General features: G+C 38.6%; 1 protein-coding gene across 1 annotated transcript in view; it reads left to right on the forward strand.

Moving 5' to 3' along the window:
• The first annotated feature begins 6,366 nt into the window (after positions 1-6,366).
• Positions 6,367-25,328, forward strand: part of SNW1 (SNW domain containing 1) — a 35,275-nt gene continuing 16,313 nt past the window's right edge. The window contains exons 1-6 of the mRNA XM_082451350.1: positions 6,367-6,452; positions 10,728-10,881; positions 14,765-14,926; positions 22,400-22,495; positions 22,588-22,694; positions 23,648-23,752. Of these exons, the coding sequence (XP_082307476.1) occupies positions 6,439-6,452; positions 10,728-10,881; positions 14,765-14,926; positions 22,400-22,495; positions 22,588-22,694; positions 23,648-23,752 (638 nt within the window). The 5' untranslated portion in view covers positions 6,367-6,438. The remainder of the gene's footprint in view (positions 6,453-10,727; positions 10,882-14,764; positions 14,927-22,399; positions 22,496-22,587; positions 22,695-23,647; positions 23,753-25,328) is intronic.

The raw sequence follows: 25,328 nt of genomic DNA on the forward strand, positions 1-25,328 counted from the left end.
AGGAAGAAATAGAAAATATAAGCAGACCAATCACAAGCACTGAAATTGAGACTGTGATTAAAAATCTTCCAATAAACAAAAGCCCACGACCAGATGGCTTCACAGGCAAATTCTATCAAACATTTAGAGAAGAGCTAACACCTGTCCTTCTCAAACTTTTCCAAAATATAGCAGAGGGAGGAATGCTCCCAAACTCATTCTACGAGGCCACCATCACCCTGATACCAAAACCAGACAAAGATGTCACAAGAAAAGAAAACTACAGGCCAATATCATTGATGACCATAGATGCAGAAGTCCTCAAACAAAATACTAGCAAACAGAATCCCACAGCACATTAAAAGGATCATACACCATGATCAAGTGGGATTTATCCCAGGAATGCAAGGATTCTTCAATATACGCAAATCAATCAATGTGATAAACCGTATTAACAGATTGAAGGAGAAAAACCATATGATCATCTCAATAGATGCAGAAAAAGCTTTCAACAAAATTCAACACCGATTTATGATAAAAACCCTCCAGAAAGTAGGCAGAGGGAACTTACCTCAACATAATAAAGGCCATATATGGCAAACCCACAGCCAACATCATTCTCAATGGTGAAAAACTGAAACCATTTCCATTAAGATCAGAACAAGACAAGGTTGTCCATTCTCACCACTATTATTCAACATAGTTTTGGAAGTTTTAGCCACAGCAATCACAGAAGAAAAAGAAATAAAAGGAATCCAAATCAGAAAAGAAGAAATAAAGCTGTCACTCTTTGCAGATGACATGATACTATACATAGAGAATCCTAAAGATGCTACCAGAAAACTACTAGAGCTAATCAACGAATTTGGTAAAGTAGCAGGATACAAAATTAATGTACAGAAATCTCTTGCATTCCTATACACTAATGATGAAAAATCTGAAAGAGAAATTAAGGAAACACTCCCATTTACCACTGCAACAAAAAGAATAAAATACCTAGGAATAAACCTACCTGAGGAGACAAAAGACCTATATGCAGAAAACTATAAGACACTGATGAAAGAAATTAAAGATGATACAAACAGATGGAGAGATATACCATGTTCTTGGATTGGAAGAATCAACATTGTGAAAACGACTATACTACCCAAAGCAATCTACAGATTCAATGCAATCCCTATCAAACTACCAATGGCATTTTCCACAGAACTATAACAAAATATTTCACAATTTGTATGGAAACACAAAAGACCCCGAATAGCCAAAGCAATCTTGAGAACGAAAAATGGAGCTGTAGGAATCAGGTTCCCTGACTTCAGACTATACTACAAAGCTACAGTAATCAAGACAGTACGGTACCGGCACAAAAACAGAAATATAGATCAATGGAACAGGATAGAAAGCCCAGAGATAAACCCACGCACATATGGTCACCTTATTTTTGATAAAGGAGGCAAGAATATACAATGGAGAAAAGACAGCCTCTTCAATAAGTGGTGCCGAGAAAACTGGACAGCTACATGTAAAAGAATGAAATTAGAACAATCCCTAACACCACACACAAAAATAAACTCAAAATGGATTAAAGACCTAAATGTAAGGCCAGACACTATAAAACTCTTAGAGGAAAACATAGGCAGAACACTCTATGACATAAATCACAGCAAGATCCTTTTTGACCCACCTCCTAGAGAATTGGAAATAAAAACAAAAATAAACAAATGGGACCTAATGAAACTTAAAAGCTTTTGCACAGCAAAGAAAACCATAAACAAGACGAAAAGACAACCCTCAGAATGGGAGAAAGTATTTGCAAATGAAGCAACTGACAAAGGATTAATCTCCTAAATATACAAGCATCTCATGCAGCTCCATATCAAAAAAACAAACAACGCAATCGAAAAATGGGCAGAAGACCTAAATTGACATTTCTCCAAAGAAGATATACAGATTGCCAACAAACACATGAAAGAATGCTCAACATCACTAATCATTAGAGAAATGCAAATCAAAACTACAATGAGGTATCACCTCACACCAGTCAGAATGACCATCATCAAAAAATCTATAAACAATAAATGCTAGAGAGGGTGTGGAGAAAAGAGAACCCTCTTGCACTGTTGGTGAGTATGTAAATTGATACAGCCACTATGGAAAACAGCATGGAGGTTCCTTAAAAAACTAAAAATAGGACTACCATATGACCCAGCAATCCCACTACTGGGCATATACCCCGAGAGAACCATAATTCAAAACGAGTCATGTACCACAATGTTCATTGCAGCTCTATTTACAATAGCCAGGACATGGAAGCAACCTAAGTGCCCATCGACAGATGAGTGGATAAAGAAGATGTGGCACATATATACAATGGAATATTACTCAGCCATAAAAAGAAACGAAACTGAGTTATTTGTAGTGAGGTGGATGGACCTAGAGTCTGTCATACAGAGTGAAGTAAGTCAGAAAGAGAAAAACAAATATAGTATGCTAACACATATGTATGGAATCGAAAAAAAAAATGGTTCCGAAGAACCTAGGGGCAGGACAGGAATAAAGACGCAGATGTAGAGAATGGACTTGAGGACACGGGGAGGGGGAAGGGTAAGCTGGGATGAAGTGAGAGAGTGGCACGGACTTATAAATACTACCAAATGTAAAATAGATAGCTAGTGGGAAGCAGCCGCATAGCACAGGGAGATCAGCTCGGTGCTTTGTGACCACCTCGAGGGGTGGGATAGAGAGGGTGGGAGGGAGATGCAAGAGGGAGGAGATAGGGGTATATATGTATATGTATAGCTGATTCACTTTGTTATAAAGCAGAAACTAAAACACACTATTATAAAGCAATTATACTCCAATAAAGATGTTAAAAAAAAAAAAAAGACTGGGGGAAGAACAAGTATTATGGGAGCACAGAAAATAACCTTTTTGTTGTAAATGACAACAAACTCAAACTAGTTTAAAGCAACAAAATAATTTATTGGCTCACTTGGTTAAAAAAATTGAAGGTGATGTGGTCTTTAGGCACTGCTGGATCCAGGAACTCCCATGATGTTGTTCAGAGGTCTCAACCTCTATCAATCTCTTACTCTCCTCTTTACTCTCTGGTCTCTCCTTTTTGCATGGTGGCTTCATTCTTCCCTGTCACAGGCTCTTGCTTTATGCCAGGAAAGATAGATACTGGTAAATCACACCTACAACCTTATAGCTTCTGATCCAAAAGAAAGACGTATGCTTTCTCTCCTAATTCCATTGATCAAACCTCTAGCAGTTCTCTCTCAGTCTCCTTACTGGTTCCTCCCATCTCCCCAACTTCTAAACTCCAGAAGTCTGTCCTTGGACTACTTCTCTTCTGTACCCGCACTCCCTCCATTGGTAATCTCATCTGGTATCATGAATGTAAGTACTATCTGTCTCCAAAGGTCTCCAACCTAGATCATTTCCCCCATACTTCAAGCTTGTATACAAACTGCCTGCTTGACACATTTACTTGGCTGTCTAACAAGGCATTTCAAATGTAACATGTTCAAAACCAAATTCCTGATCTTCCTTCCCCCCCAAAACATGACCCTCTTGCAGTTTTCCCATCTCAGTAAATGGCAACTCTATCCTGGTTGGAGTCATCCTTGATTACTCTCTTTCATACCTCACATCAATTCCATCATCAAAATTTGTTGCTTATACCTTCAAAATAGATCCAGATTCCAACTTCTTACCATATCCACTACTATCTCCCTGCCTAAGCCATCAGCATCTCTCCCCAAATTATCTCAAAAGCTATGCATTGGTCTCCCCATTTCCTTCCTTGCTTCTTGGAATCCATTTTTAACATAGTAGTCATAATGATCGTCTTAAAAACATACGTCAGATCAAGTTTTTTCTCTGCTCAGAATCTCCGATGTAATCTCTATATACTGCAAAGGAGTGATCTCCCAGATATATTAACAAGCGGAAAAAAGCAAAGTGAAGAAAAGTGTGTATAGTATCTGCTACTTGTCTAAGAAAGAAAAAGAAGTATAAAAAATATATATGGGGACTTCCCTGGTGGTGCAGTGGTTAAGAATCCGCTTGCCAGTTCATGGGACATGGGTTCAAGCCCTGGTCTGGGAAGATCCCACATGCGTGGAGCAACTAAGCCCATGCCCAACTACTGAGCCTGCGCTCTAGAGCCCACAAGCCACAACTATGGAGCCCGCGTGCCACAACTACTGAAGACTGTGGACCGGGAGCCTGTGCTCTGCAACAAAAGAAGCCACTGCAATGAGAAGTGCTCACCACAACGAAGAGTGGCCACCTTTCGCCGCAACTAGAGAAACCCACACGCAGCAACAAAGACCCAATGCAGCCAAAAAATAAATTAATTAAATAAATAAATTTATTAAAAAATATATATATATACTTATTTGTGTATACTTTTAAATGGAAGGATAAACTATAAAAAATATTTTTAAACGTTATCTACAGGGTGAGGAAAGGAAAAAGAAGGAAGAGACTGGGAAATAATCTAGACTTCTCTAAATGTACTACCTGCTTGGTAAATTTTGGATTAGAAACCATATAACTGTTTCACAAAACTATTTTTTTTTTATAAAGCAGCTCCCAAAAATCCAAAGCAAAATGAAATATTCAGACCTAACTGGGTATCAAGTTAGTGGCATAATCACACACAGAGGAATTATTCCAAGTCACTTTAAAGCAATGCAACTTGACTGTACGTGCCTAGAGAGATATACTCTGAGGACAAAAAAGACTTGAAAAAAAAATTCAGAAACTATTATCATTAGGCATATGTTTAGTAATCATATTAGAAATGTTATTCTGAAACCATTATATATATAGTAGGATAAAGCAAATGAGTAATTATGTTAACACCATTAGGTACTGAGATTTTCAGAAGAGATACACATATAAAATCAAAGTAAAATCTGTATAATCCTAAACTTGGATTGGAATATTAATATAAATGCATGATGCATTTTCTTAAAAAATATGAGTATATGTGAATTTTTTTAGCTCTGTCCACTGAAAAGGCTTACAAACAATAATTGCCCAGTAACGATGAGCATTTGTAGCATCCAGATTGTTTTCTTTAAATATCACTTTCCAGGGCTTCCCTGGTGGCGCAGTGGTTGAGAATCCGCCTGCCAATGCAGGGGACACGGGTTCGAGCCCTGGTCTGGGAGGATCCCACATGCTCCGGAGCAACTAGGCCCGTGAGCCACAACTACTGAGCCTGCGCGACTGGAGCCTGTGCTCCGCAACAAGAGAGGCCGCGATAGTGAGAGGCCCGTGCACCGCGATGAAGAGTGGCCTCTGCTTGCCACTAGAGAAAGCCCTTGCACAGAAACTAAGACCCAACACAGCCAAAAATAAATAAATAAATAAATTAAAAAAAAAATATATCACTTTCCATTTAAAGAAAACCTTCTTGGAAAAAGGACTGATTCAAGGTCTGGGGCAGAAAAAGTACTAAATTAGCCTTGAACATCTTGTCACACCAGAAATCAAGTGATCTTGGATGTGGGGTGCTTCTGCTGCTGTTCAAACTAGTGTGTGTGGTTTGGAAAAATTCAAAGAACTGTACACTGAGTGCATGCACCTTTCTGTATGTGTGCTATACTGCTATTAAAAGTTCGTTTCTACATCATGGAAGATTTCAAACGTATACAAGAGTAGAGAGAATAATATAATAAATATCCATTTCCCCATTATCTAGCCTCAACAGTGATCAAAACTCACAGCTATTCTTGTTTCATCTACAGTATATTCCACCCACCTCCCTCTCCCCAATATTTTGAAGCAGATTTCATTTATCCTATCACTTCATCAAAGACTATGTTTATTCCATAATCTATGTAAAAGACAATCTATCTAAAACACCTACGTATATAAAAACATACATACATAATACACATAAGGAGTGTTCTGAAGGTAACTTACTAAGGATCACACAATACCTCCGCCCCTGGAGAGTGTTTTGGAGGTGGAGTGTGGAGAAAGAAGACAGCGTGTAAAAATTTTTGAGTGTGAATGTTTTCACAGCGTCCAATAATTCTCCATTCGTCAGTCTCACGATTTCCCACTCTTTTATTTAACGTTGCCGCCCCCGGAAGGCTTTCGTATTTGGGACCCCACAAGGAAAATGAGATTAAGGGTAGAATAAAATAAAGAGACTTAAAAGGCATCTCAACTTCGTTAGTATTTTGCCTAGAGAACGCTCTATCGTGTCACAGTGGAAGAGTGATGCATTTGCTTTTTCTTAACTGAAGCGCTTATCCCGTGATAACTCCGGTTAGAAGAGAACCGAATTGTAGTCTTGTTCAAAGAACTACAAATCCCAGAAGGCCAGTCGGCTGGGGGCGCCTGCGCACCGCTCGCTCCTTCCTTTCCCCAACTCTGTGCCGGGAAAGACCCGCCCCGCGGTGCTGTCGCTCGCGCTGAAAGAAGCGGAAGAAGATGGCGCTCACCAGGTGGGTTGTTGATTTGGGTGCTCGATACGGAAGGGTCTGGGAGTACCCACCTTTTTCATTTCTCTGCCCACACTCTCCGGGCAGTAACCCGGCCCGGGCCACAGAGCGACACAGGCCGAGGCCACGGCTAGGCCCTCTCGCCGGCCGCCGGGGCGACTAGGCCTCGCCGAAGCTGGGGTCTTTCCTGAGCGGCTTCCCGGGTTGAGTTCGCCCCCTCACTAGGACCGAAAGCCGCGGCGTGGCGAATAGTTCTCTGGCTTAAGATGCCGAGGAGTCGCATGTGTTTTCGCTTAAGCATCTTGGGGGTGTGGAGAGAGCTCCCTCGGGTCCGCGGCTCGGGTGGGCGCGATGGGGGTGTGGAGGGCAGTGGCTTATTTGTCTTGGCAGAGTGAAGTGGGTGGGAGGCGACCGCTTGGCTTACGGCCGTTCGCCTGCCGAAGTCTCTCTCCTGTCTCTGTCCCGAAACAAGGATTCCTGGGAAAAAAAAGGGGGGGGGGCGCGGCACTGAACGGAGATTTAAAATCAGCCACAGTAGTGGTCGCTGTCTACTAATTCGCGCCGCTGCTCTGCACTTTAACTTTGGGCCTTAGGATTTCTTCCTGTAGATGGAACCACTTCGGATTTTTGCTGTCCCGGTTGCCTTGGCAACCGCAAGTAAAGTGGTCCCCGCCTTTAAGAGAAAGATGCTTAAGGGGGAGATTCCAAGGAGTTACGTAACTCCTATTAGTTGTCGACCTTGCTGCCCCATCTAAATAGAAAAACTTTACATGCGAACGAACGCAACAGGAAAAGTTGAGTGTCACAGAGGGTAAAGAAAGTAATCATGTTAGTACATACGATTGAGTTCCTTAAACACCCTTCATTCTCCTCATATACGTTTTTCCTGGCTGATGACAGTTATGAATCCTAAACATATTTGAATCAGAAAATTCTTTTGGGAATTACTTTTGGGTGCCTTGCTCTATCCTAGGGCTTGTGTGTATACAGAAGGAAATCTGACAGTCTTTGGCTGCAGTAAAGATGGGGTACAAGGCATACAGATATGAAACAAAGAACAACACAGAATGCTTATTGTGTAGTACTAACCTTAAGTGCAAAAAGAATTAGATGGAATGCGCTGAATGAAATGGAGCGTTTTCTTTAGTAAATGTTGCAGGCAGCAAACATTTGATTGAGTGCTCTCCAGATGGGAGAAGTGTGACAAAGACTAGTCGAGTTATGAGAAAAGGCTTTGTGGAAAAGATGGAACTTGAAAAGGACACAAAGGAAAAATATCAGAGATATTGTGGGTATTGTGTGCTTAAAACTGCAGTGGCAGGGACTTCCCTGGTGGTCCAGTGGTTAACACTCAGCGCTTCCAGGGCAGAGGACGCGGGTTCAATCCCTGATTGGGGGAACTGCGTGGCGTGGCCAAAAAATTTTTTTTTTTTTTTCCTTAAAATTGCAGGGGCAGAGTGCAGTCTTTAAATAGCTTGACTTACATAGCTTTCTGATTTTGTTGAGTTTTAGCTGATTTGGTTTCTGGAGATGGTCTCAAGTTTCCAGGTGAACTGTTCTCTCTGAAATCTACCAGGGATTCTTAACAGCAGGGACTGGACATGCTGATGTGTTACAGTCCTGGTGTTACTAACTAAAGATTTAAAGTCATACTGATTTAACTTTCTAAACTCGTGTATTTAAGGTTCTGTATCTAATAATATCACTTGCATTTAATACGCTTTCTTTAGTAAAGGGGAAAGGATAGACTAAGATGTCTCCACAGTGGCACTATTGACGTTTTGGACTGGATAATTCATTCTTATGGGACTGTCATAAGACAGTATGGGACTGTCCTGCGCATATTAAGATGTTTAGCAGCATATTTGGCCTCTACCCACTAGATGCCAGTGGAACCTCCAAACCCCTTTCTACCCCCTACCTCCCAAGTTCTAACAATCAAGATGTCTCCAGACATTGTCAGATGTCTATGTTGTAGATATTTTGCTCCCAGTTGAGAAACACTGAGGTGGACTTTTTGCTGACTTATGCAGCCCACCCCCACCATTCCTCATGGGAATATCATCCTTTACAGGGAGCAACAAAATTAAGACCCCCTGGAAGGCTAGGGTGTGTTCTCATCATAATCCAGGCCAGATTTCCTGTTTACTGGTTTGTCCAAACTCTGCTTTTTGATCATTTTACTGACTGGTTCTTCCAACAGAAGGTAAAGACAAGAGAAATGAAACATAAGTAAATATTTTGGCTTCTTTGTTACTGTCTTTGTATCCCTCCTATGTATTGGGTATACATGGTTTACTGAAAACAACTGTGGTATAAGCCCAAAACGTTTGACTCCATTCATCCAGTTAGTAAATCGCATGTGTTGAAAGTCTACCATGTGTCAGGCTAGGGTTGGTTTTACAGTATTGAATCAGTCAGGCAAACTTCTTATCCTCACAGAACTTATATTCTAGGGAAGACAGACTGCAGGAGTAAACAAATCAGTAATGCAAGTTCAGGTAGTAAGTACTAAGAATAAAATACAAATAAAGGGATAGAGAGTGACTCAAAGTGTGGGGTGGAATGCTGTTTTGGACAAGGTGGTCATGTAACAGCTGTTGGGAGATGTAATTGAGCAGGGACATGAATACTAAGAAGCAAGCACTAAAAAATCTGGGGAAGAGTTTTCTTAATAAGTAAATAAGAATACTTTATGGCAGTGGGAAAGCAAATGTAAAGATCCTGAGATGGCTTGTTTAAAGGAACAAGTGACATAAAAATGAGTGCAAAGGGAAGAGTGAATATATTTCTTTTGCCAACATTGAAGTAGGCCCTGCTGTGAGCTAGCTAGACAATGCGTGGAGAGTTAGGAATAAAAGAAACAGAAGGCGTGATTCCTGCCCTCAAGTTGCCTACAGTCTAATGAGAGAAAGAAAGGTAAATAAGTAGATGATAGCAATAAATAAGGTAGATGTTGTAATAATGATACATAGAGGGTCTTGTGAGAGCATGGGTGGTTAGTTTGGGCAACTAACCCAAACTGGGGGAATTGGAGAACAGCTCCAAATAATCAAATATTTATGGAACACATATTGAATGGTATTTAGACACCGTGCCAAGTGGTTCATGGGTACTGTCATTTAATACTTACTACAGCTCTGTGAGATAGGTAATCTTTTGGTCTGTCATTACAAATGAGAAAACTGAGGTTCAGAGAGGTAAACAACTAATCCAGGTTAGTGAGTGGCATGGGTAGGATTTGAACTCAGTTCTTAGCCATCACATTACCTGACCCGCCAGACTGGATTAGAGCCCTCTGACATACACTGTCATAACACTCTGTACTTTTTCTTACCACTTAGTAAGTGGATTCCTATGGATTTGTGTGATTTTGATTGTCTCTCTCCCCTGCAAGACTCAGCTGTCTTTTTCTGTTCATCATCTCATTGCCTACCTAACACAGTGCCTGCACCCCAGCAACCACTAAATATTTTTGAATAAATAAGCTCTACTGCTTATTCACATATTCTTACTAGTCAAGAATCACAAAGGAACCTTAACTTTTCCATTAAATATATTATTCATATACTGGAATCCTTTTGTGGTACTTTGGGATATCTGTATAATAACATTTATCATACTTAAAAGTTAAGAATGGTTTAGTAGAAAGACTGTTTTGATTAAAGAGTACCAAATTACATCTTTAGAATTTCTGCTTTGAATCTTTGAACTCTTAAATTTTAAATTGCATTCTAAACTATATACCTTGGGAAAACACACTTAAATATGCAACTCGTGTTTTCTTATTTTATCCACCTCTTTGTTACATTCAGTGCTAATATTTATTTTTTTGTATTGATGCTAAAATAGTTAAAAGTAGGAAGCATAAGAGTAAAATAGTTGAAAATAAGGAGTAAAAGAATAGTAAAGACACTAAGAAAACCATATACTAGAGAGTTGACCCCTTGGTAATTGAGAAAATTTACTTGCTTACTATAAGAAAAGAAAGGTGGAAGCATAAAAACTCAATGGTTTATTATGTGAAATATCTGTTAATTTTTTATTCTGGGCACCAGTTGCCTGCATCCTGGTCAGGTGTTTTTACTGTATGTCTCTTAGTACTTATTGCTTTCCAGGCATAATAAAATGACTGATAATCCTGCCATAAATCATTGGAAAGTTTGCTCTTTTGCTCAAAGGAAAAAGTATTACAGGAAAATAGTGTCTGATGGCCAAATTGCAATAATCAAATATAAGAGTTTTTAAAATTCTGACTTTTATTATCTTTGCTTATAGCTTTTTACCTGCACCTACTCAGCTATCTCAGGACCAGCTTGAGGCTGAAGAAAAAGCAAGATCGCAGAGATCACGACAGACCTCACTGGTCTCCTCCCGAAGAGAACCTCCCCCATACGGGTACCGGAAAGGCTGGATACCTCGGTTATTAGAGGTAAATAATTGTGCTGAAAATTATTATAGCACCTTTGTAAAATAAATTTAAACCCTAGAACTTCTGCATATGAATGTCAGTATGATAGAAATTCTGGTTGTGAGCTCTCAAGACATGTACTTCCCTCAGAAGATTGAGCTTTTTCTTCTTGCTTATTCTCACTGCTTTATGATCACTGGAGAAGTGTACAATTTATGTCTATTCTTATGTCAAACTGTTACTCATGTACAGAAGAAACAAACCCTTTATGTTTGGGGGGGATTATAGTATATGGAAAATAATGGGAAAGTAAGAGGAAAAAGATGAAAGAATGGTTTCATGTTCAGGTGCCTTTCCCTCCCTCTCCCCTTCATGCACAATGCCACATCACCCTGAAGAAACAACTTTCCTCCAGGGAAAACTCCAGCAGCATTTCCTTTTCTGATTTCTTTCCTGTTGGTATAGTGGATAGAACACTGACAAGGAGTTTTTTTTAATTAATTGTTTTGCATTATAGCTGTGTTCCTTACTCTTTGTGTGACCCTGGACAGATCCTAAGCTCTCTTCATCTGTTTTCTTATCTTCAACTTGAGAATGTTAATATATTCTAACATACAGATTAGATGAATTTGCGGGAAGGTATAAGAGACAGAATTTGTTGGTTGATTCGGAGGCAGTGAGGGAGAAGGAGGAATCTGAAATGATCTTTTTATATATCTAGCTTGTTCCCAAAGAACAAACTTTTTTGGCAGCACCTATTCTCCTAATTACTCAGGATCTTGTGCAGCAGTTCAATGCGTATTCCTTTCCCTAATTCCAGGGCATACTGCCCATGCTTGATCACCTTTTTTTTAATCTAGGGAGAAACGCAAACATTTGAGACTTTCCTCCTTTTCAAAGCCGCTTCCTGTTCTCCATCTCCCTGTATTCATTCTGACTCCTGCAAATTTTCCTCCTCCAATTCCCAAGGGATATACCTGCCCTATTAAAAACCTCTGTGCCTATTCATGTTTGTACCCAGTTATTTTCGTTTTATCACTTTGTCATGTTCTGTCTTTATATGGTTATAATTTTACTTTACAAATGGGAAGGGCCCAGTGTCCTTAGCTTTTTTTCATATGCCTCCAAGTGGTGATCATAGTGAACTAAGTATTCAGTGGATTGAAATATGTTGCTTAGCACCTATAAAAAGGCAACTGTATTCTCAGCCTCTCTCATGTTTGTCATTACCCCTGCCCTACCAAACTCTTCGTACAGCCTAGAAGAGGAACACTCAACTAGAGAGATCATGTCTTCTCCTAACGTATTCCCTGGTGATTTTTTTGTTTCTTTGGTTGATTTTTGTTCAGCTGTCCTCTGGTCCTTATTAATTCTAGTGTGTGAAAGCCAGTCTTATCCACACTTATGATGGGATTTTTTTTGTTGTTGCTTTTGTTTTCACTGATAATGTAATTTGTGAGAAGCAGAGCAAAATAAAAGATATTAAGGAAGCTGTGATGCCGTCTTATCTGTGGCAAAAAGACAGAACTTGTCATTATCTAACAGAAGGCTTGAGTTGTTTCTTTTTAGGGATTACAGATGCTCTACTTTTGGCCTCTTGATGGATTAGGGTGGGATGGCAGGCATCATTTTACCTACAGTAGAAATCTCATCTTTACTTGCATTTCAGCATCAGGGCATTCAGCTACTGTTAGCTTTTAAAATCTTACTTGACTATCAAAAGTGTCATATATCCTGGTGGAGCAGAACAGTTTATTTGAAAACCAAACCAAAATGGCCAGCTAATAGAAATACTGTGAATGCTTCTTGAGGAGAGTGAAAGTTCTGTGGAAGAAAGCATTTTGTCCTAGTTTTTAAAGTAAAAGCTATGATTTTTCTGGCAAGCTTTATGACCATGTAATGCCACATCTACAGTCCTGAAGTGCTTATTATAGTTGAAGAACTCTAGTAAATCTGAGCCCATGTCAGATTGATGGCCTGGGTACAGGTAGGACCTTTCTTGGGAATACCTTAACTATTTTCTACCTAATTTACAAGAAAATGTCTCCTTTAGCTTTATTGTTTGTTTTAAAAAATGTCAAACCTTTCTTTAGCAAGTAAGCATGTTGTACCTAGAAAATCATATATCCAGGATCTAATGGAATATTTCTTGAAGGAGGAGATCATATAAAAGTGGCTATTTTCATAATTTTTTTTCCATCAAACCCCCTCTAAATGATTAATATTAATATATTTTTTCTCTCATTTCTTAGTGAAATGATTTGCCTTTTTTTGAGCCAGGGTATTTCAGTTTAGTAAAAAATTTAAAGACTTTTGTAGTCAAAAGATCTGGGTTCAGGTCCTCGTAGCTATCCATGAGAACTTGGAAAAATCACTTCTAACTTTTCTAAACTTGAATTTTTTCCATATGAAAATATGAGGTGTTGAAGAACTACAAGAATTAAATGAGAATATATGTGTGGATTATATTTTGTAAATTATAATAAGGTACTAAGCAAGTATTATTAAATTTAAGAAAACTAAATTATATTTAATATTCATACGTTAATTTGATGATATACGTTTTTGTAATATTAAACTTCATTGACAGACTTAGCTTGTTCTACTTTAGAGGTCTTAATTCTCTCTTCTAAGTAATTGTATAATCTTCGTTAGAAATGTGGTAAACTCATTTCTGGGTCCTTCCTACTTATTTGCTTCTCATGGAACACTGAATAAATAGTATGTTGTTAAAATCTGAAGAAGAAATATAATTCTTTACTTTTTTTTTTTTTTTTTGGCTGTACCGCTCAGCTTGTGGGATCTCAGTTCCCCGACCAGGGACTGAACCTGGGCCACAGTGGTGAAAGCCCAGAATACTAACCACTAGGCCACCAGGGAACTCCCTAATACTTTACATTTTTGCTCTAACTATAGCATGACCTGTCCTTCACTAAGAAAATTATGTATGAAAAATCTTTTCCTTATGCTAAACATTTTGTTTAATTTCTTCCTGTCATGTACATAAAATCCACATCCTTGCCATGGTCTAGAAGCCCTTTCGTGATCTGGTGTTTGTCCACCCATGCAGACTTATCACCTATATGTCTGCTCCTCTGCCCTCAATAAGCTACAGCCCCAATGGACACTCATTTCCTAGAACATGCCAAGCTCGTTCTTGCAGCAGGGCCTTCACACTTGCTGTATAATCTGCCTAGAAAATGCTTCCTTCAGATCTTCCCATGACTGATTTCTCATCATTCAGGCTTTAGCTCATGTTACCTCTTCACAAAGGTTATCCCAACCACACTATCAAAAATAGCCCCTCTTGGGACTTCCCTGGTGGCGCAGTGGTTAAGAATCCGCCTGCCAATGCAGGGGACATGGGTTCGAGCCCTGGTCCGGGAAGATCCCACACGCCGCAGAGCAACTAAGCCTGTGCACCACAACTACTGAGCCTGCATTCTAGAGCCCGTGAGCCACAACTACTGAAGCCCACGCATCTAGAGCCTGTGCTCAGCAGCAAGAGAAGCCACCACAATGAGAAGCCCGCGCACCGCAAGGAGGACTAGCCCCTGTTCACTGCAACTAGAGAAAGCCCGCGCGCAGCAACAAAGACCCAATGCAGCCAAAAACAAATTAATAAATAAATTCATTAAAAAAATAATAATAATAAAGAAAATAGCCCCTCTTCCCAGTCCCTTTATTGCTTTCAAGGCATTTATCACAAGCCAAAAATTATGCTTTTTATACCTTTGCCCACTAAAATGTACACTCCACAAGGTCAGAGACCTCTGTTTTGTTTACTGCCATTTCTGTAACTTCTAGCATAATAAGGGTTCAATGGTTATTTGTTGAATGAGTGAATATATCTTAAATCTCAAACTACTATTAAATATTCTTTTTATTTCTTTTTAATATATAGGATTTTGGAGATGGAGGTGCTTTTCCAGAGATCCACGTGGCCCAGTATCCCCTGGATATGGGACGAAAGAAAAAAATGTCAAATGCACTGGCCATTCAGGTGGATGCTGAAGGAAAAATTAAGTATGATGCAATTGCTCGACAGGGACAGTCAAAAGACAAGGTAACCTTCTCATTGTTTTTTTTCCCCATTGATAAATATTTTGTGAGGAGTTTTTTTAATTGTATGAAAAATGATAAATCTGGCCATTTAGTTTATGTTAAAAGTAACAGTGAAGTATACTTAGGCTAACAGAAGATGACTTCATAACAATATGAACAATATAATATGACTTCATAACAGCAATGACTTTTTCCTTTAAAATTCCCCAAATTGATGACAGGTTATGTATACTTAAGGGTTTTTATGTATTTGTTTTACATTTTAAAAACAGTTCTTTTTTTTCCCTTCTAGTTTTATTGAGATATAATTGACATACAGCACTGTATATTAAAAACAATTCTTTTATAGTACTAACTTTTTTAAAGGCTAGCAAATTTTTAAAAATCTACAATCCTAGCACCCTAAAAAAATTAAATTTAGTTTTGTCTATAGTCTTCTATTTCTCTTCCATGTACTTAAAGAGTACATAGATACTTAATTATTTTAATGGTTCATTTGAATAGAATTAATCACATAGACTTCTTTCTCCCTTGATTAAGTACAAAACTGGCACTTGCTACTTTTAGGATGGCCCTGCTTACAAAGTAATCCAAAGACAAAAAATGAAGTTTACTTAAAATAATCTCATCACAGAGCAGCCACACTCAGAGCCAAGGAACTGTTTTTAAGACCTAGTTTTTTATTTTTAATAAATAAATACTCCAAGTAGAGGTAAAAGGGCTCTTTGGAATTGAAGATATTGGGGAAAGTACTTGAGAACCTTCACTACTGTCCTTTGCTTCTCTCTCTCCCAAGCATTTTCATTTTACCCTGTAAGACAGCACTGATGATAAACCATCCTTTGGTCCTCCATCATGGCTGCTAGTTTTGGGGGAAAACAATTATGCAGTCATGCAAATTTGTATCTCAGGTTTCAGCAGAGCTGTCTTGATGTTCCTCCAAGCTTAACTCCTACTCCTCTCCATCCCCTCTCAGTTTAACAGGTGACTCCCCATCTGTTTGCAGATAAGACTACTGGAAGAAAATTGTTGGCTTTCTTTATCCTGCACGTGTCTTTTTGTCTTGACTATTCCTTTTTTTTTTTTTTTAATATTTTATTTATTTATTTATTTTTTATATTTATTTTTGGCTGTGTTGAGTCCTTGTTTCTGTGCGAGGGCTTTCTCTAGTTGCGGCAAGTAGGGGCCACTCTTCATCGCGGTGCGCAGGCCTCTCACCATCGTGGCCTCTCCTTGCGGAGCACAGGCTCCAGACGCGCAGGCTCAGTAGTTGTGGCTCACGGGCCTAGTTGCTCCGCGGCATGTGGGATCTTCCCAGACCAGGGCTCAAACCCGTGTCCCCTGCATTAGCAGGCAGACTCTCAACCGCTGCACCACCGGGGAAGCCCTTGACTATTCCTTTTGTCTCTATAACAAATCTCTTCTCCTATCTAAACCTAATCTTGTCAAGTGTATTCTAGTGTATCCTGGATCTCATCCCTTCCCCTTTTCTTTCTAACCTCACCTTTACATGTATTCCCACTTTACATATATACACACTCACATATACACTCAAACATACACATCTTTTTTTTACATGAATGAGATTTTAATTCTCATAACTCCTATAGACGCTTTTTTTTTTTACTTAAGATGTTTTGAAGATTTTCCTTAAGAAAAATCTATATAGATATTCTAAGCATTAGTGGTTTCCAATTTTTTAGTTTTGCACACAGTGCTGTATTCAAGATCCATATATAAACATCTTTTTGCACATGAGTATTTGTGTAAAATAAATTCTTAGTAGTCTGTACATTGGGTCAAAGGATATTCACATTTCAAATGTGGCACATAATGCCAGTATGTTCTTTAAAAAGCCTTTGCTTAACAATCATTCCATTCTTTTGTGTTTCCCTCAGACCCTCCATCTGTTAGTCACCATGATTTATCTTATTTCCTTAACATTTCTCTGGTATAGTCCCTTCTCTGCTACTTAGTTCAGACCCTTATTTTTTCTTGCTTAATTTACTGCAGTAGAGTCTGAACCCATCTCCTGGGCATTTGTCTTGCCTGCCTGAAAAAACAGTCATTCACATTTTTCTGTTTCTCTCCCTCTCTCCCCCACATAAACACACACAAGCATGCACACTTAAAATCTTTCCATAGCCTTCAGGATAAGAACCAGCCAAGCACCTTATGGCACACTTGACCCCTTGCTTACCTTTCTAGCCTAGCATCAACTTTCATGACCAGAATACTGAAATCCGAAAATAAAGAGTCCAGTTTTAGCCATTCTATTTATTTTCAATACAAAATAATCACCATAACAGGTGGTGGTTAAAGAAGAAGAAACTTTCAGGCATTCCCTATGAATGTCTGCTATGAGGAACTTCTTGCAGCTCCCCTATTATGGCATGTTCTTTCTTACCTTGGGAGCTTCCTCTGGGTGCCCTCCTATGCTGGGGAAAGCCGTCTCCCTATTCTTTTTTCTGGCTAAATTCTATTGCTTTCAAGTCGCAGCTCGCTCTTCACTATTCCAGGATACTCTCCCTGATCCTCCCTAGCTAGATTGGGTGTCCGTCCTCCCTATTCCCTGTGTTTACTGTAAAGTAGCAGTTGTAATTATCCATTTTGTTGCAGTTATCCTTTTGTTGTAGTTATCCATTCACTAATAATGTTCTATGTCATTTGACTAAAAGCTCCTTGAGTACAGAGATTATATCTTTTCATTTTCCTCTTTGGCACCTAACTTAGTGCCTGACAGCTTGACACACAGACATTCAGAAGTGTTTGTTGGAGGTATTATAGCAATATTTATTGAATAACAGAAAACCACTTTTCCTGAAGCCACTAAGGAAGCACAGTCCACTCCTGCAAAAGGAAAAATAAGTCCCTATACATGCAGGGCATATACTGGTAGTTTACCCTGGGCCATGAAGGCCTTCATCCACCTTTGTTTTGGTGCACCTCTCCTTCTCTGGAATAATAACTATGCTTTATTGGTATGTGCTACCTCTCCTCTCATTTATTAGGAAAAAGCAGCATTTTAGGACAATAATTTGACATTGACAGGATGTGTAATTTTGAATGAAATACAGTTTTAGCCCATTTTACATGTATATTGGTGATTCTTTTGTATTGAAAGTAGAGTAGAAATGTTAAAACTGAACTGTTTATTTTTAGATTTCAGTATTCTGGCCAAATAACATCTCCAAAGTATTGTTCGTTACACAGTAAAAACCTTACATGTTTGCCTAGAAATCAGCCACTGGAAATGAACCCTAGTAGTTTATAGGGGTACCACTCTCAGGTTCATACTAACCCTGACTGTAATGGGGAAGCTGTACATGTGTGGGGTGGGGGTGTATAGGAAATCTCTCTACATCCTGTTAATTTTGCTGTGAACCAAAAACTGCTCTGAAAACTGCTCCTACGACTGCTTAAAAAAAATCATAATAAGTAACCACAATGAAGATTAAAAAAAAAAAAAAAGAATAGGGCACGCAATGAGTTGAGAAGAAAGATACTGAATAGAGTGACTACCTGGAGGATTCTAACATTGTTTATGATGGATGTATTTCCTTGCTGGACTTTATACCCTGGAATATACATTTGAATTCCTTACACAAATTTAATGAATATGTTATTTTAAAAAGTGGATGTATTAATGCATGAAGTTTTAGACTGCATGTAATAATTCAACATTAACTATGCATTGGCATTTGGAGGAGGGGAACACTTCTTGATTGTTTGGGACTGTCTTGAGCATTGTATTATGTTTAACATAACTGGCGCTACCTATTAAATGCCAGTAGTGCCCCCTCCTGCACCCCCGCCATTGTCGTAAACAGAAACATCTCACGTGTTTTCAAAGGCCCTGGGAGGGGAGTTGGAGGGGTTAACATTGCCCTGTGTTAAAACCACTGGTTTTCCTGTTTCAGAAGTAGGAATTGGCTATTAAATGCACAAAATGAGATTTTTAAAAAATTCATTGTCATTCAGAATGCTGATATGCAGGGTCCTTGACATAGGATGAAAATGGCTTATTGGATTATTGAATTTGCGCTATACTGCAGTGGTTTCTGATTTGTATCAGAGGGATCTGGCACTCTTCAGAAACCAGGGACTTCTCACTGAAATATTAATAATGAAAGAGCAAGAATGGAAAATGCTAGCTGTAGGTATAAGAGGTGAACAAGGCAAGGTTCCAAGGGATAATATTCTAGGGCAAGTCTAAGGCCATTGATCTCTCTAAATGTAAAGTAAATACTGTGTACAAGACTTAATAGTAATACAAAATTGGGAAGGAGAAAAAAAAATTTAAGTAAATCTCAATAGAACTAAATCCTTTTTTATTTTTTTCCAAATTGTGACTTCAGTCATAAATCTTAAAATAAAAAGCCTGGTGTTTACATTTTTCCTTCTGAAATCGTTAAATAGGAAATGTTACATACATGATATTGCCTAAAAGAATGCCTTCAACCCCTCAACCCCCCCCCAAAAAAACTCCAAACAACCTTAACCCCAAGATAAATTGTATGTTATTACCTTGGTCATATGATTTCACAAACTATGTCTATAAAGACAGCGTTTTCTTTCTACCTCTGAAATGGTAGCTATGCTGACAAGCTTATCCTTTTAGTCAATCCAATCCTTTGCCAGTTTTCAGTAACAAAAAACTTCTGTTTCGTAGATGAGTTATTACTTTATCTTGTTCACAAAACTCATTTGCGCTCCTGATACCTTCGAAAGTATATTGTAATTTTTCGGATAATCCTCCCCAGCCCCTTTGCCCCCGAGATATACTGAGTTTCTTCAGCACATTTGGTTCTCAGGCAATAAAAATTTGGGGTTTTATAGTGAATACCATGGAGGAATCTTGCTCTTCAGATGTCCTTCACTCAGCTTTGTGAAATGCTAGAATCTTATTGATGCTCATTTAAAGGGTTATTAACTTTGGAATACCCAAATAAGAAGCAGCAAATGGCTCTTGTATGCTAAATTAGTATTGAGATTTTATGTTGAGCATATACAACTACCAGGGAGTAGAATCCCTTCCTGTAGCAATTACTGTGTAAAAGTAATTAACTCTTCATAGTCTTGGTATTATTTTCTAGAGATTGTTATATAACTTTTAATTCTTATGATATAGATTTTTTCCATCCTGAAAAGAAGTAAGACTTTTTTTATTTTAATTTATTTTTATTGTTGGTCGTGTTGGGTCTTTGTTGCTGCGCGCGGGCTTTCTCTAGTTGCGGCGAGTAGGGGCTGCTCTTTGTTGCAGTGCGCAGGCTTCTCATTGCCGTGGCTACTCTTGTTGCAGAGCACGGGCTCTAGGCACGCGGGCTTCAGTAGTTGCGGCACGTGGGCTTCAGTAGTTGCGGCACGTGGGCTCAGTAGTTGTGGCTTGCAGGCTCTAGAGCACAGGCTCAGTAGTTGTGGCGCACGGGCTTAGTTGCTCCACGGCATGTGGGATCTTCCCTGACCAGAGCTCGAACCCGTGTCCCCTGCATTGGCAGGCGGATTCTTAACCACTGCGCCACCAGGGAAGCCCAAGAAATAAGACTTTGGAGGTCAGCTACGAGCTGTGTGATCTTAATGCACTGAGCCTTGCTTTTCTCACTGGAGTGCGCTTTAGGGTCCCTTCCAAAATGAACACTCTGAGAGGATGGTGACACTAGTAGCTCCCATATCAATAGACATGTTTTGTGGTAAATTATCTACATTTCTTACCTGATCCCTTTTCTTATTCCTGAGAAAAACAAGCTGGAGATTTCAGTCTATAGTCATGATACAGTTTTTCCAGGAAATCAACAGCTTATATAGAACATTCTGCAGGCCCAAAATATATGTACCTTTAGCATAGAATAGAGCGTCTCTGAAAGTCATACATTCAATCATTTGTACAAAAACTATTGACTGAATGCCTCCTGTGGACCAGGCATTGTTATAAGCACTGGAGACACTTAAATGAATAAGAGATTCCTCATCAATAATATAGGTATAATCATTGTGCGCACCTCATAGGGTTGATGCGAAAGTTAGGTTAGTTTATATATATAAAGCAAAAGAACAGTGGCACAAAATAAGTGCTTAATAAATGTTACCTATTATAATTGTTATTACTTTAATGGGGAAGACAGGTAAAGATTTAAAATAGAGAATAATCTCATACTGTGAGCAGTGCTTTGAAGAGAGTATACCGAGTTCTGGGACACTGAATGATTGGGTAGGGAGGGGTTGCCCCTTTAGTGAGGGTAGTCATAGGAGGCCTCACCCTCGCATACCTGACCTTTGAACCAAGACTCAGGTTGAGAACCCAACTGAAGAACCGGGAGCAATACTCTGTAAAGGCTCAGAATTGGGGGAAAGCAGGTTGTGTTCAAAAAACAGAAGAGTCCATGTGACTGAAGCATAATGAATGAGGGAGCGAGAGGTACAGGGGAAGATTGAAGCTGTAGGCAAAGCCAGGTCAGGTCGTATAGGCCATTAAGTTTTTTTTGCTCTGTTGTTTGGAGTGAGAAATTAGCAATAGCATGCATTTCCTTTAAGCTATTTTAAGGAATGTCATGGTAGAATGCAATTATTGATATAAGACTTTGACTTATAGTAGTAAACATTTTCTTCTGCAGAAAATTTCTGAAGATCTCAAGTGCCCAGGAATTTTGTTTTCTTTCATATTTATAAGTTGTCCTTTATCTGTATGTGTGTCAAAGAATTCCCAACTCAAGCAGCAAAATCTAGAATGCTGCTTATTTGTTAAATTTCCAGTACTTCTGTTTTTCTATAAAATCTGCCATGTAAGTTATTATGGAAGTATTCGAAAGGATAGATGGACATGAAAGTCAGTAATATTCTATTTGGCAGAGGCCTACCAATCAGATAACAGTCCAAAATTTGGAAAATGAGTGTAAAATAAGGTGTGTGTATAGAATTTTTTTTTTTTCAGGGAAGAAAGTGTTCTGGGTTTTTTTGACCATGGCATATGTTCATTTTCTTAGTCTATGAATAGAGTTGATGCCATAAAAGACAAACATTATAAGTAGGGCGAGGTCAATGAAATTTTTTAGGCCTCCTGAATTTGGAAATTATTCAGTAACCTGACTTACATTCCAATGAGCTTGTAATCCAAGATAATGGTGCTATAGGCGGTTTATATCATCATTAATTTCAAATCCTAGTGAGCCTTAAAAATAGGGATCACTGATGCATAAGATTTTGTTGGCACAATTTATTTGGATACTGACTTGATTAGAAGATCTCAAATAATTTAAATGCATGAGGTCAGAGGAAAATTATTAACTTTTATAGCCAGGGCAGCAACTTGTGTATATATATATTTAAACTTCCTTGGTTTTAAAATCTAAAAGACAAAATCTGTGTCCTAAATTTATAAGTGTGCTGAGAGGACATTTTGACTTCTGAAATGACTTAATGAGGTTGCTTCTCTTCATTCTTTGCTTTTCTTAAGGCTGCTTGTGTTTGAACATTTTAGGTCATTTATAGCAAGTACACTGACCTGGTTCCCAAAGAAGTCATGAATGCAGATGACCCAGACCTGCAAAGACCTGATGAAGAAGCCATTAAAGAGGTAACTGGGAGTTGATATATGTAATTATTTTAGATGACTTTTTACATCTTTATTAACTTTCCAACCACTCAATGTGTTGTTTCTTATCTCAGATAACAGAAAAGACAAGGGTAGCCTTAGAAAAATCCGTATCGCAGAAGGTTGCTGCGGCCATGCCAGTGCGAGCAGCTGATAAACTGGCTCCTGCTCAGTATATCCGGTATGAATCATGCCTGGAGGTTTTAGTTTCATGTTGGAAGTGATTGGATTTGGGGGTCCTGGTATTCTTTCACTATCTTTAGTCACAATTGTAAATGCAGTTTTTTGAATAATGACTTGAAGCCTATTGACTCTTTGTGCATTCCGTTGAAAGCAGAATTTTTTAAGCTATCCACTTTTAAGATGTTGGCTATTATGCTATTTTAAAAACATATTTTTTGTTTTTAGAAATTAACAATTACATAGAGTATGTGATGCAAACCACAATGATTATAGTTTTCAATTTTTATATAATATATATGTATATAATATATAACATTAGTATATAGGAAATATTATATAGTATAATACTATTATAATTATTTAATATAATAATAGTATACTATAAATATTAATAATATATTAATATCATTTATATAATAATAGCCATCCTTATAATACTTCCAAATTTTGAGGGATTTCACTCAACTAAATCTTTATGTGGAAAGATGATTCATATATAGATATTAACGGAAAATTTAGAGCTGTTAGGACTGCTGCCATTATTCTTTCTGTTTTACAGCCTATGCTTAGTCAAAAACTATTAACTATAAGTTGCTTGCTGAGGATATTTTGAGGCATTTTTTCCTCAAATGCAGACTTACGAAATAGGTGCTATTTTCTAGACCTCTTATCTGTGAAATTGAACACTGTGGCTTCCAGGGTTCAAAATGGACTGTGATGGATTATTTGCAAATTAATACAACTGTAGTTTACATTGTGCTTATAACTCAGAATTGCTGTTAGTTCTCTTATCTCCGTTGCTATCTGCTCTGCCTAAATATTGTTGCAATTTTCGATTAATACTTTGTGAGAGAAGTTGACAATGTAGTCCAGTTTAGGATTGTAATAGAAGAAAAATACCTATTGAAAACTTGAACTGGATATACCTTTAGTTTCATCTACATTCTTTAGATACACACCATCTCAACAAGGAGTGGCTTTCAACTCTGGAGCTAAACAGAGAGTTATTCGAATGGTGGAAATGCAGAAAGATCCAATGGAGCCTCCAAGGTTCAAGTAAGTAGGTGGTTTCATGAGAAGGAACCACTATTCTTAAAAAAAGATATCAAAGGAGGAAAATGTCTATCGACGTGTGAATGGATAAACAGATTGTGAGACATCTATACGTGGAATACTGTTGAGCAATAAAAAGGAATAAACTTTAATACGTGCAGTAAAGTGACATGGGTGAATCTCAAAATAATTATGCTGAGTGAAAGAAGTGAGACAAAAACAAGTACATACTGTATGATTCTTTTTATATAAAACTCTAGAAAATGCAAACTAGTCTACGATGACAGGAAGTAGATCAGTGGTTGCCTGCCGGGAAGGAGGGAGTATGGATAGGCGATGAGAGGAAAAAGAGGGATAGACAAAGGGGCATGCAGAAACTTTTGGAGGTGATGGGTATCTTCACTATTTTGATTGTGATGATGGTTTCATAGGTATTTACTTGTGTCAGAAGTTAATCAGATTGTACACTTCATGTATTGTTAATTGTACATTAGTTGTACCTCAATAAAGCTGTTTCTTAAGAAGGCAAAAATATATTGCCCGATGAAATGATGTTAATAGTGTGGAGGTGAAGTGGGTAATGATGATGAGAGAGTTGGCTGTGTTTTAATAATTGTTGAAGCTGAGTGGTTGTGATGAGAAAAACAACTTTTGAGGAAAACAACTTTTTTTTTCCTGAGTTGCTGCCTAGGCATTTTACAGTATGATAACCCTGCTCACACCTAGAGACTGGACATTTAGATTAGGACTTGTGTTTAGGATGCCGGTCATAAGTTCCCCCTTTGCCTTTCCCAGGGAACCTTTTAAAATATAGTTGGCCCTTTGTATCTGCAGGTTCTGCACCCGTGATTCCAACCAACCACAGATCAAAAATATTCGGGAGGGTTTTCCCTGGTGGTCGAGTGGTTAGGACTCCGTGCTTCCACTGCAGGGGGCACGGGTTCAGTCCCTGGTCGGGGAGCTAAGATCCCACATGCCGCGTGGCATGGCCAAAAGAATAATTTTTTTAAAAAAATTCAGGAAAAAAAATTCCAGAAAGTTCTCAAAAGCAAAACTTAATTTGCCACACCTACCAGAACTATTTATATAACATTTACATTGTATTAGGTATTATACGTAATCTAGAAATGATTTAAAGTATATGGGAGGATGTGTATAGGTTATATGCAAATACTGTGCCACTTTAATAAAGGACTTGAGCATTCACAGCTTTTGGTATCCTCAGGCGTCCAGGAACCAGTCCTCCTCAGATACCAAAGGGTGACTATAACCACTTAGAGTTAAGCCCCAGGAAAAATTAGTATCCTCTGTCCCAACTACCTTGTAAGTACTAGGTATTGCTACCCTGCTCTCTCTCTCCTGCTCACATGTGGCCTAGGACAGAAGATTATCCTTCCTCCAGTTCTTTCCCCGCTCCTCACTCCTCACTTCTGGGATCTGAAAGTAATAATAAATCTTGTGACTCTACTTCCTCAGGTGGGTGTATTAAAACTGCACCTTTAATTGAAACAACCCAATGGGTTTCACTTCCCCAGAGTGGGAGCTTGGATGCTGAGAGAGCTATCTGCGGACCCTGGGT

The sequence above is a fragment of the Balaenoptera physalus genome (genome assembly GCF_965194825.1).
Source record: "Balaenoptera physalus genome assembly, chromosome: 2".
Classification (NCBI taxonomy): domain Eukaryota; kingdom Metazoa; phylum Chordata; class Mammalia; order Artiodactyla; family Balaenopteridae; genus Balaenoptera; species Balaenoptera physalus.